The sequence below is a fragment of the Dromiciops gliroides genome, chromosome 5, assembly GCF_019393635.1.
Source record: "Dromiciops gliroides isolate mDroGli1 chromosome 5, mDroGli1.pri, whole genome shotgun sequence".
NCBI classification, from domain to species: domain Eukaryota; kingdom Metazoa; phylum Chordata; class Mammalia; order Microbiotheria; family Microbiotheriidae; genus Dromiciops; species Dromiciops gliroides.
In genome coordinates, this window is record NC_057865.1 from 46,006,566 (window position 1) to 46,019,866 (window position 13,301).

The 13,301-nt window shown below is 43.5% G+C and overlaps 1 protein-coding gene and 1 pseudogene across 2 annotated transcripts; one reads left to right on the forward strand and one right to left on the reverse strand.

Annotated features, from left to right (window-relative positions):
• Nucleotides 1–6,010: 6,010 nt before the first annotated feature.
• Nucleotides 6,011–7,066, forward strand: LOC122729945 (protein FAM50A-like). 2 transcript variants are annotated; one of them, XM_043969095.1, is made up of 2 exons: nucleotides 6,011–6,424; nucleotides 6,503–7,066. In XM_043969095.1, exons 1-2 carry the CDS (start codon nucleotides 6,011–6,013, stop codon nucleotides 7,064–7,066), a joined length of 978 nt encoding a protein of 325 aa, XP_043825030.1. The 2 variants fall into 2 exon arrangements, with proteins under 2 accessions (XP_043825030.1, XP_043825029.1); XM_043969094.1 differs by having other exon boundaries at nucleotides 6,011–7,066.
• Nucleotides 7,067–11,360: 4,294 nt separating this feature from the next.
• LOC122729879 lies at nucleotides 11,361–12,405 on the reverse strand (annotated as a pseudogene).
• Between the last annotated feature and the right edge of the window lie 896 nt (nucleotides 12,406–13,301).

Consider the following 13,301-nt stretch of genomic DNA (forward strand, 5'->3'; position numbering starts at 1 on the left):
AGGGTCATATCCTGTGAGCATTATAGTTCTACCTTTTATGATGATTTGAGATATAAGGGATACATAAGTGTTAATAGTATGTTTTTGTGTATTATTCAAGAAGATCCATTTTATCAAAATTAGGTGAGGGGTTAACTGTCCCAATAAACAGGTGAGAGAATCTCTAGTGGGGAATATAAACAACCAAAGGGGTTTCTGAGGACCTATTCAGTAGATCTTTTATTATTGAGGGCCTGGATTACTTGTTTAATCTCCTCTGCTTCAGGACAGATTTTAGCTTTAATCATTCTTATTATTTATAAATTAATATATTTCCTTTCCTTTTCTTTCTCTCAACATCACAAGGTGACAATTCCCAGCTTTCTATAACCTTGTTTTCTACTTCCTTACTGAGCTGGATAAATTCTCAATCCCCTGCTTCCTTTATTTGTTTTTGCTATTTATCTCACCAAAAAAATCACATAAGAATTCAAATATCTTTATCTCTCTTCTTGAATTATCATTATCATTATTATATTATTTATCATTTATTATTATTATATTAGACTCACATAGACCTTTTCTCACTTTGTGAACCAAGAAATGGTTAAACAACCTATTTTTACAATGTTCATCTCAGGCTATGAATGCATAGCAGAGAAGTTATATCCCAGTACCTAATTCAAACGTTGAGTAAATCACAAAGTAAAAATAACCTGCAGTCAGATTCTGACCTCCCCAGCTTGGCCAGAGCATAGGAATGAAAGAAGATCTTGGGATTAGCTTTAACAGTTAAAAGGTAAAAAACCAAAACTTTCCGTCCAGACACACAAGTACAACATTTGACAAACACAACTGATACAGGATGCACATAAAACATACATCAATCTTAATCATTTTCTTTTTACTTTTACTTCTATATTGTTCTAAATCCCAGTTCTGTAACTGAGATCCCATAGGACTATCCTCAGGAATCTGTAGTAGAGATTGGCCCACTGGTCTTATCCCTTAGAACCTACAACTAGGGGCAGCTAGGTGGCGCAGTGGATAGAGCACCAGCCCTGGAGTCAGGAGGACCTGAGTTCAAATCTGGCCTCAGACACTTAACACTTACTGGCTGTGTGACCCAGGGCAAGTCACTTAACCCCAATTTGCCTCACCAAAAAAAAAAAAAAAAGAACCTACAACTAACTAAAATCCTTAAGACCTACAACTAACCAATCACCCATAATAGTACTTCATAGCTACTTTTCCTATCTGGGATTTGTGCACAAACTTATGTGGTCAATGAGCTCACTTTCTCATCTACTCCCTTCAGTCCAGACCACATTTTCATTTTTCCAGCTTTTGTGACACCAATTCTGCTCCTCTTTGGCCTTTGGAGATGGGACCAATTCCCTTGCCACTGACTGATCAGCCACTGAGAAAGTTTCAGTGGGATGTCCTGCTGATCAGGCAAGGGCTCCAGGGTGGCCCTGAGACCCCCCACAATCATAATAAGTTCTTTCAGAGGCAGCTTAAGGTTGACAAAAGTCTTTATTGCATTCTCATGAGAATGGGGCACCCACAGTAAAGCCAATTAGTGAGAGCCTCTTCGATGAAATACTGTCATATGGTAGGACAAGTCATCATTCCTTGAGGGAGTGCTGTCCATGGGAATCATTGTTGAGGCTCACTGTTATTCTCTGTGGGCATTGAAAAAGCAAACCTCTCTATCTCTTGGATGGAGAGGAATTGTAAAAAAAGCAATCCTTTAGATCAATTATTAATAAGGGCTTGTCCTTGGATAGGAGATTTGGATTGGCTAGTCCAAGGTGGAATGTCCCCATAGGTTGCATCACCTTATTGATAGCCCTGAGGTCATGTAGGTCACCTGCATTTCCCAGATTTTTTAGGAATAACAAATATGGGGGTGTTCCAGGGGCTAAAAGATTCCTCTATATGTTTTGTCCGTAACTGTTCTTGTACTAGAAGGTGAAGGTGGACTAGTCTGTCATTTTTTATGGGACATACATGTTTGTCTGTTTTCCATTTTAAAGGTATAGGGACCTTCAGGTCAGTGGCCTCTGCTAAAAATCCTGTATATGTATGGAGGCATTGCATTGTTGCAAAAAGTCCCTCCTGAAAAAAAGTAATTTAACTATATCTAATCTGAAAAATTATAGAACTGGAATTATATGGAAAATTATATCTATATGAAAAATTATAACTTTAGAAAAATTATAATCGGGTTGTAAATACCTTCATGTTCGCCATTCAAATGTGAAAATATTTTAACTTACTGGGGCCTAATTTGGCTGGGGGGGGGGGGCTAATCTGGGGCCTTTTGACCAGCTGGCTATCTCACTGCTATTAATTTAATATGGGCTGTTTAAAAATTTCTCCACACTGCTCCCAAATAAGCAAAAGATTAAGAAGCCTCTTAACTAAATAATCAAGGCAGAATTTATTTATAAAAATCAAATGTAAACAATAAGGGTAAAGAAATGCAAATTATACAACCTGTCTGCTTTTAATAGAATAAGGGCCATTGCTGCCTCTTGCCTTAGGGTATGCTCCAGCTTTCTCCAACTTTCTCCTCCACTCCAACTTTCACTTTCACTGCTCAGCTCCTTTCTTCTAACTCCAAGCCCCTTTCACTTGCGTCTAACTTTCCTCTCCGTACTGCCCCTGTGTTTCTCTCACTGACCTCTCCTTCCATTCTCCTAGTGCTCCAGTGTCCTTTAGTTCTCTTAATCTTCTGGCCCCTCCCAAGCTCCATACATCTGCCTCTTGCTCTAGTCCTTTAGCCTCCGATGTCCCTCTCCATTCCCTTAATCTTGTCAGCCTGCCCCCTTTGCTGTCTAACTCCCTGATTATATATATATATATATATATATATATATATATATTAGAGAGAGAGAGAGAGAGAGAGAGAGAGAGAGAGAGAGAGAGAGAGAGAGATCTTCCTTCTCTCCACTCAAACCTCAGGGCTTTTTGCGCCCGCCCCCCCCCCACCAAGCTAATCCGATGGCACTTTAGCTGGGGGGGGGGGGAGATGGGATGGAATGGGATGCTTGAGTGTCTCATTCGTACCATACCCAGGGCTCCAGGGGCCTGTGCCCCCTGATGTGCGCCCAGGGACCTCTGCACAGGCTATACCAGAGAACGGCCTAGACAAGCCCGGGATCTCTTGGATAGATACACTGGGGGCGAAGGGAACTGGGGCTTTTCCCCCCAGCTGTCTTACCTGGAGTCTTGTATAGCCCATGGGGCTTTATTTTGCTCAGCTGGAGCTGAGGGGGAGGGGCACCAGCCCTTCACACAGAAAAAAACCTTGAGGGCCTAAGGCTTTCTAATCTCAGCCCAAAGGTAGGGTTCCCAAATCAAAATAAATTTCCACAATATGGAACAAGAATTCTTAACCTGGAAGTTCTTGACCTCGTATGGGGAAGGGGGAATATTTTTATTTCGTTGTGATTGATTTCCTTTCTAATTCTATTTATTTTATTTTATTCATTTAAGAGTTATTCTAAGAAGGGGTCTATGACACAGAAAATTGCAGTTTCCTTGAAGACATTACAATCAATCAAAAGAGTCTGGCCTATCCATCCACCATAGAAAACACTCAAAGATAATGTCTTATGAAGTATTCTCTCACAAACTAGGGGGCTAGGTGGAAAAGAGGATACAGCCTCTGGGATTTTTCATATATTCAGGGAAATATCGGGGGAATCTCCATATGGCACTGAGATATGAAACACCTTGCCTACAAAGAACTAAAAGTGACTATTATATTATTTAGTAGAGAGACATGCATGATGGGTAGGAATAGATCTTTAAAACTAAATTATAAGAATTGCTCATGTATGACCTATATCTGTCGGCTCACCTCCTCAGGAAGGTGGAAGTTGATAGAATTTGGAACTCACAACTATAAATACAAATGTTTATTGAGAAAAAAATGTTATCAAGTCATTGTGTGACCCAAGATAATATGGGATAGTATCTTGTCAAGATCAAGGAATGACAGACTGACAACCAGACTGTTCCATGGGTACTGAAATTCCAGGGAGCTTAGACCCTTTCAGTATGTAGTTGTTTTGTTTCCAAACCTACAGGTCCATAAGAATTATCCAGAAAGGGGAGGGGAGCTCCACTAATAATGATCAGAGGAAGAAGAGACCCAGTGATAGAACCCATCAGCTGGGAGTCATTTCCTATGTCCCTTACCTGAATCCTCAACAAATATCAAGTAGGTCTATTTTCAAGTCACATGACTAGGGTGTTCTGAATAACACAAAGACTTGAAAACCATGACAAGCACTTCACAGTCTTAGAGATGCACATAAGGAGGAGTGATGTGGCCAGGAAGAATTTATGACTTAAATTTCTTACCAAGACATTTACTCTAAGCATTATGAAGACCTTAAAGGAATAGTTGCGACCATCACTGCTGCCATGAGACTTTGAACACTAGAGAGATAAGTCCCAGGGATAGCGATCCAAATCGGTAAATACAAGATAATCCAAGTAATAAGAGTGATCAAAGAAAGGCTTGGTAGAGAAGAGCACTGGAGCTCTTCTACTTCTGCCTACTTGGTACCATCTCACCCTTTGAATAAGGCCAGTTCTCTAGACACCATTGCCCTGGGAAAGTTAATCCACTTGTTTTTGGAAATTCCATGCTGAAGTAGAGCTCTCTTTACTGTCAACTGTGCAAGGCCAACCTTACCAAGACCACTATATCTAGTGGATTCTAAAACCCAGGGCTTCAGAAAGTATTACTTGTGCTTTGAACATGCATCCCTCAGTATTAAAAACAGTTAAGTGTACCTCTGCTCCTGAAGATGTCTTCAGTGTGTAGATTCAAGACACAGCACTGAAAAGTGTTCCTATCTTTGATAGAAGAAAATTTAAAATTATGTTTAAGAACTCCCAATGTAGAAGCATATGCCATACTTACTTTCCAGTACTCCATACAACACAGAAGTTGAGAGGGCATAAGCCTCAGTCAACTCCATGAGGGGAAGGATAGCAGGAGACCGAATTATGTCCCACCCACATGACCATAACCAGACATCCATAGAGCCAATTTCTTTCTACACAAGATCAGACTCTTGTTCAACCACTGGAATCAGAGATTTAAGAGTTGGAAGGAATCTTAAGGGCAAACTTTTTAAACCTCATATAGATGAGGAAACTGAAAGTCAGGGAGGTGAGTGACTCACTCAAAGCTACACATGGTAAAGAGGAAAAATGCAGTTTAACAGAGCCAGGACTCACTCACTCACTCACTCACACACACACACACACACACACACACACACACACACACACACACACACACATACACACACACACACACACACACACACACACTCTCTCTCTCTCTCTCTCTCTCTCTCTCTCTCTCTCTCTCGATTTGCCTGGAACTTGATAAAAACAATAATGTCTCAAAGTAAATCTTCTCTCACAAAATAGGTGCTAAGTGGTGAAGAAGATATAGCTAAGTTTGCAGGGACCTCTGGGATTTTTCTCCCTATATTCTGGAAAACTCCATGAAAGCAGAGGTGGTGGTCTCCTATCTGAGCTTTGGCTAGAGTTTGCAGCCAGGCACTATGAGTGATACAAAGTAGGTACCAAAGAAAGGAATCTTGATTACACTATGGCTGTAAGCTATTAAAGAAGTTTAAATTCTTTGCTACAGTTTCCTTTGTATCTTTCCTAAAGGCAGGTTGGCAACCAGATTAATATACTAAAAATACCAATGAAATAACCAGCACCTGTACTGTAACAAAGCCTAACTAAGCCTAACGGAGAGGCCCAGAAGAATCCAGGTGCCTCTGCTGCTCCCTGTTCACTCTCTCTTGACTGGGCTGAAGGCCACGCCCACCTTGTGACATCAGAGGCCAACGCCCCTGGAGACCAAGTTTACTTCACAGCCACAGCCTGTGGAGATCAGACTCCTTCCTCAGCTACAGCCTGTGGAGACCAGACTTCTACCTCAACAGGCCTCCCCAGGGCCCAGCTGCTGCCATCCGCCACTGCCATGGCTCAGTACAAGGGGGCTGCCAGTGAGGCTGGCCGTGCCATGCATCTCATGAAGAAGCGGGAAAAGCAGAGGGAGAAGATGGAGCAGATGAAGCAGAGGATCACTGAGGAGAACATTATGAAGTCAAACATTGACAAGAAATTCTCAGCTCATTATGATGCAGTAGAGGCCGAGCTCAAGTCCAGCACTGTGGGTCTTGTGACCCTGAATGACATGAAGGCCAAGCAGGAAGCGCTGGTGAAGGAGCGTGAAAAGCAGCTGGCTAAGAAGGAACAATCCAAAGAACTGCAGCTGAAGCTAGAGAAACTTCGAGAAAAGCAACGCAGGAAGGAAGAGAAGCGAAAGATCTCCAGCCTCTCCTTCACCTTGGATGAGGAAGAAGATGAGGAAGATCAAGAAGGGGAAGGCAATGTAGACCTCAACAGGAACAGACACGGTTCCTCCCTTCAGAGAGGCGATAGTCTAAATGGAGAAGAGGTCCCTTCAAAGAAGAGAAAATTAGGCAAGAACCCGGATGTGGACACAAGCTTTCTTCCTGACCGTGAACGAGAGGAAGAGGAAAATAGGCTCAGAGAGGAACTTCGGCAGGAATGGGAGGCCAAGCAGGAGAAGATCAAGAGTGAGGAAATTGAAATCACCTTCAGCTACTGGGATGGCTCTGGGCACAGAAGGACAGTACAGATGAAGAAGGGGAACACAATGCAACAGTTCCTGCAGAAGGCCCTGGAGATCCTGAGGAAAGACTTCAGTGAGCTGAGGTCAGCAGGAGTGGAGCAGCTGATGTACATCAAGGAGGATCTGATTATACCTCATCACCACAGCTTCTATGACTTCATCGTCACCAAAGCCAGAGGGAAGAGTGGCCCACTCTTTAACTTTGACGTGCATGATGATGTTCGCCTGCTCAATGATGCCACAGTCGAGAAGGATGAGTCACACGCAGGAAAGGTGGTGCTAAGAAGTTGGTATGAGAAGAACAAGCATATTTTCCCAGCCAGCCGCTGGGAGCCCTATGACCCAGAGAAAAAGTGGGACAAGTACACGATCAGATGAGCCACTGTAAAGACAACATCTCATTTTGTCACCTGACCTCTCCTCCATCCCCACCTACTCACCCATCCACTCTCTCTTTGGTTAGGCCTGACACAAGAGTAGCACCAGCCTCTAGACACCCTTCCTTCCTCCTTGCTTCTCCTAACCCTGCTTCCCTTTTCCCATCACGGGCCTTCATCCTTCCATTTCTAGGTGTATCTGGGGCCCCTAGGTCCACACATCCAACTGGGAAGCAGACCCTGGGACTGGCACAGACTAGGTGGGGCTGTGGAAGAATTGGTCCCTGGATTTCTACTCCCTACTCTGTTATTTACATGTTTCTTAATTTACAATAAAATAAACTTTTGTGTGGGAACTAGAGCCCCTTAAGAAAAAAGATTGCCAGAATCCTTTCCTTCCAGAAAGTTATGACATCAATACTTGTTCCAAAGTACAAGGACTTCCTGAATGTGCACCTGCTCTTGGTTTATGCTCTCACATACCCCCCCCCCCAAACCAAGCAAGAAGGATCAAGGCAAACTACTTTGATTTATCATCCTGTGGTCAAGACTAGAGTAAGCACCACCACCACCAGGTATGATAGAGAGCAAAGGTTGAATGCTCATCTCCTGGACAAGGATTGTTCTTGCTTGTAGAGAACACATGCCTAAAACCTATCCTCCTGTGAGAGAAAAATAATAAGAATGCATTTCTAGTGGCAACCTAGAGATCAGTTTCAATCCTTTCTCCCTCTCCACAGAAAGTTCAGTTCCAGAAAATCTTGTTTGGGACAAGCCCAAGGGAGCTGATGGGATTAAAACACACCTAGATGGGCAGCTAGATGGCACAGTGGATAAAGCACCAGCCCTGGATTCAGGAGTTCAAATCCAGCCTCAGACACTTGGCACTTACTGGCTGTGTGACCATGGGCAAGTCCTTTAACAAAGCCCCATTGCCCCCCACAAAGCAAGAACAACAAAAAAAAAAGAAAAAACACTTAGGTACCAGACATTGCCTTTGCCCTCAAGGAATGAGAGGGAAGCCAGAGAGGAGAGGAAGTAGAGAAGGAAGTACAAGAGAGACATACTCAAGTAAAAGAGAAAGATGGAAGAGATAAGTGAGAGGACAACAGGAGAAACTTAAGATCAATAAAAAGGTGCAAAGGAAGGAACAGGTGCTAAACACCATGAACCCTGAGGAAATACACACAAACCAATGTATTTTAGCTCCCCTAAAGGAAATCTCTAGAAATCTGGTTCCAGTAGCTGAGACTTCACTAATTCACTAATTCAGCCTTCACTAATTTGCTACTACTGCTATAGGCAAGGGCATATTTTACAGGAATATAGCACAAGACCTTAGACAAATGAGATTTGGGGACTTTAGAAACTCCCAGAGGGGGCAAATCCAAAACAGTTCTAGGATTGGACAGGCACACAGTAAGCAGTCTGCTTCCCTGAGAGCACATATTAATGGGTTCCTACAACAGCTGGTTTCCTAGTTATCGTTTAAGGTGTTGGACACCTTAAACATGGAGGGAATTTGTAGACATTTACCTGTGGGAACATGGTGGCAGTAAGAATTCAACCATTACGATCATCTGAGGTTTAACTGACATTGAAAGAGTTTCATTCGTGATGGGTAATGAAGGCTACAGCACAATTATTAGAATTCTCATCTGAGATTTATTCTGAAGACTCAATGCTCTGGAACAGTGATACAATATTTCATCTCTACCTAGATTACCAGGGACTGAAAAAACAATCTCCAGGGCAGGTAGGTGGTGGATGGAGCACCCGCCCTAGATTCAAGAGGACCTGAGTTCAGATAAGGCCTCAGACACTTAACACTTACTAGCTGTGTGACCCTGGGCAAGTCACTTAACCCCAATTGCCTCGCCAAAAAAAGAAAGAAAGAAAGAAAGAAAACAAAAAGGGGAAAAAAAGGAAAACAATCTGCTGAGAAGAGGGAAAATTCAGTAGATAGTTAAGTGCTTCCTGTGCCAAGCACTATGTTAAACTGTGAGGATAGAAAGAAAGGTAGTCCCTGCCCTCAGAGAGCTCATAGTCTCATAGAGAAAGAAAATAGATTAGTGGTAGCTGAAAGGGGGTGGGAGTAGGAAGCAGAGGGAATGAGAGATTGTTCTGTGGCTGGATGCAAAATGATGAGATGGCTGCCCTAGTCAACCTCCTTAAATGCAGAATCAGGGAGGAGCTTTCCAATGTCTACCTTCCTGTCTCCAGACAGATTGACCCCCAGGCATTAGGGGTACTGAGGAGGTACCTCATTTCAGAACTGATGTGATCTTGCAGGAATATTGAGACAATGATTGAGTCTAGGAGAGTATCCAGGTAGGAAATGACAATTTCACTTGTACATGGTATAGCTAAGAGCTTATATGAGTTTTATATCCATCCTCTATCCAATTGAACAAAGCTAATGAAGAAAGGCCCTTGAATAATCACAGCACCATACAAAGTGCTGGACACACCCTCTGGACTACCCCCAGCATGAAGGGAATTATGTCCTAGAACAGAAGCTTTCAAACAGATTCATGGGGGTAAATCTGGCCCAACTGTTTTTGCATGACCAGAGAGCTAAGGATGGATTTTCATAAAAGCCATGGCTTGTCAACCCCTATTCTAGAAGCATAAACCATTTCTCCCTCTGCCTAAGAGGAATGGCTTTGTTTTCCCAAGGTCTGTGCATCAGAGAAGCCACTTAGGGAACAGGGGCTCAATCCCATTTTACCACCACTGAATACCCAGAGCAACTCCACCTGAGGGTTGAGAAAGCTACTGACTGAACTGAGGTCACCAGACCATGGAATGGAGCTACAAAGATTCTTTGAAGCCACCTAAGTTCAGCCCCCTAGTTTCATAGATGAGGAAACTGAGGCCCATTAAGGGGATTTTCCCAAGGGTCACACAGGTGGTATCAGTCAGAATTTCCACCCAGGTCCTCTGACTTCAAAGAGAAGACTGAGCCCACCCAGGAAAGGCTGAGACCTCATATTCAACCCTAGTACCACCAACAAAAAAAAAAGTATAGAAACTGCTTCTATGTGGCATCTGCAACTCTGTGACCCCACTTGGTGTTTTCTTGGCAGAGATACTGGAGTGGTTTGCCATATCCTTCTGCAACTCATTTTATAAATGAGGAAATTGAGGCAAATAAGGTAAAATGACTTGTTCAGGGTCACACAGTTAAGAAGTGTCTGGGGCAACATTTTCCTCCTGTTTCCAGGTCCAGGACACTATGTACCATGGTGCTCCTTAGGTATTGAGATGAGTAGTTGCCATTAAAATGCTAATTTCCACTAATTGCCTTTCTCCCTCCCCAAATTATGGCACCTTAGAAGTCAGGCCCTGGCACACTCAGAATGAATCCAGGTATGGCAATTGAAGATGAGCCAGCAGAATTAATCCAGCAAATCAACGAATTGCAGCTCATTGTTGAAGACTTGGAGAAAGAGACTATACTTTGGATTTCCAAAGTAGAATTGATCTATTAGGAAAATGAAAGGGAAAGTGATCCAGTGTTATAGCAGATTGTGACTATCCTGTATGCCACAGATGAAGGCTTTGTGATACCAGAAGAATATTAGTAACCCAGTACCAGTAGACAAGCAAATGCAAATTCTTCACCCCAAATCATGTGCCTAACTGAAATGCTCCCTTTTATTACTTTTATAGGACTTGCTCACTGGTTTTATCAAGAGCAAAAAGTACCTCTTCTTAAAGTGCACTTTGCAGATGTTTCACTCTTTTTCCAATGGATTTTGAGTTAGGAACTTTTATCTTGTAGGAGAGCAGTATTAACGTCTAGTTGGTTCACTTAGGGAACAAAGAGGCAGACCTCAAGAGCTCACTTTGTATGGGTATACCTTTTCACAGTGTAATTTTGGCTTGTACACTAAATTAAAACTTTTTTCAGGTTGTGAATTTTTTTTTCCAAGTTCTACTTTTCTTTATTTAAATAACTGAAGCGTTAGCCTTGGCACAGCAGAGGGAAGCAAGGGCTCCCAAGGGTGGGGGGGGGGGTTGAGGGAACAGCAGCACAGTGAGGCCCGGGGAGGGGGGGCAGTTGGGCAGTGGTTGGGACTGGTTTCAGGACCCCTGGGTTCCCCTCACCTTCTTGAGCTGACCAATTCTCACTGCCACAAAGATTAAGGAGAGATAACGAATAAAAATGCCCATCTCTCTCTAAAATAAATCCTAGGGAGAGATGAAAGGGAAGTAGAGCCAGCTTCATCCAGAGCCAAAGTTGGGGTGCACCAGCCGGGGTGGGGGATGAATGAGTGAGAGGGAGAACATTATGGGGCCCAGAAAGCATTGTTGGCAGTGCCCGCAGCTGCATTAGCTGCAGCTGTTTGGACTGCAGAGTTGGAGAAGACACCAGCGGCAAACTCCTGCTGGGCCTTCTGGAAACTGGCACCTGTGTGGCAGTACAGGGAGTGGATCCGCTTCAGCATCACAATGCCCAGCACAGAAATGCCAGTGAAGAACAAGGCAACTAGTAGCATGAGGATGGCCACAACTGTGTTGACCTCCAGCACCATCGGGGCTGAGACGTAGCCACTGAATCCTGATGATGGGATGCCAATAGCCACCAGCACATATATCACATCCTGGATGAAGAAAATGAAGAAGAAAACGAAGAAATTGTCTACTGGTACTGCCCTATGTACAAGGCTTTCAGGAGTGACAGTTCATTCAAAGGAGCAAGGTGTGAAGAGTAGGGCCCAGAGGATGGAGAGCCCAAAACTAGAGCCACTGGATAGAGGGGTCACACAGAAAGAGGCCAGGTAGGCGAGGAAATTCAGAAGGAGGGCCAAGGTACTGCACATCCAGAGGTAGTACATAGTAGACACTGTCTTCTGAAATTCCTGGGGGATTTCCATGGAGATGTCTTGCAAGAAGCAGGGCTGGACAGGGCAAAATGAGGGCAGTGGGGGCCAGTTGTTCTGTCCGGTGGCAGAACCCCCCAAGGCTGCATGCCACAACTCCCTCTCCCCGACTGTCTAGCTCCTCGGCCTTTTGATTGAGCTCTTCCTGCCTTTTCGGAAATTCTGCGGTGGCTGCTGCAGCTGAAGCCTGAGTGTTATAGGAGCCATAATTCTTGGATTCTGTGGGGTTGAGTTTTCTGGAAGGCTGCTGGTGGGGCTGGGTTGTTGGTGGAGGTGGTGGGGCAGGTGGCTCATAGGAAAGTGGTGACTCACGGTTCTCAGTGGGGTTGTAGACATCAAGTGTGGCACCCACCCGAGTGGGTCGGTGCTGGGTGACTGCTGGGTCCTGGAAGGGGTTGTCAAATTCACTAGGTTCAGCGAACTGGTTTCCACTATTCCCGCTCTGGGCCATGTCAGAAGGTCTGTACTCGACCTCGGCTTCAGCCTCGGCCTTAGTTCAGCCTTCTCCACGACATGAATTTTTAATTAACCCCTTATTTTAGCTTTGTTCTCTCCCCTCAAAGGGTTATCCCCTTGGATGTCACGTAGGACAGCCTGCCAGCTGACTAAAATTACCGTATAGATCATCTGCTTCTTAATTTAAAACTGAAATAGTTTATAAAGATAACAGAAATTATTACCAAAGAACTGACTGGGAAGATTAGGCTAAACCCCTGCAAGCAAGAGAACTTGCCCCTTCCCTCCCTCCTGTTTGTGTTGTCTTTAGTTATGTTGGTTGTTGTCTCTTCTGAGAGTGTGTGGTCAAGTCCCTTCTACATTCTTGTCTGAATCCAGTGTCATTGTCCATGTCCATATTCCTCTTGTGCCCGAAGACTGAAGTTGAAGAGCAGCTACAAAGTTGTTTACTGATTTTAAGACAAAATCTGGAACTCTATTTCTAGTGCAAGGGAGCTGCTTTGGTAACTACTCATAATACTGAGGGATCATGCTTTTGTACTTTCAGTCTGGCTCTCCCCAAAGCACTGTTTATTCCCTAACTGGGTCTTTTAAAAAATTTTTATGCCTGAGCACATGCTGTTATGTTCATTACATTAAATGATTCTCAAAAAACAAAACAAATTTTTAAAAAGACGACCTTGTTGCTGGTAAACATATTGATACCTCAAAAAGTTGTTTTTATGTAACATACTGCAAATGGAAATTCCAAATAGAGAAAAGTAAGGACAATTCACAGAATGAAATAGCTAATGTAAAATATCAGCAGAGAACTAAATAATTGCCTTAAGAGTATTTAAAAATGTTTCCATATGCCAAATTATAAAATGTGATGTGATAGGAGATTCTGTG

Bases quoted from the DNA above. Each gene is read 5' to 3' on its own strand.
- LOC122729945 (XM_043969094.1), top strand. From the start codon at position 6,011: ATGGCTCAGTACAAGGGGGCTGCCAGTGAGGCTGGCCGTGCCATGCAT.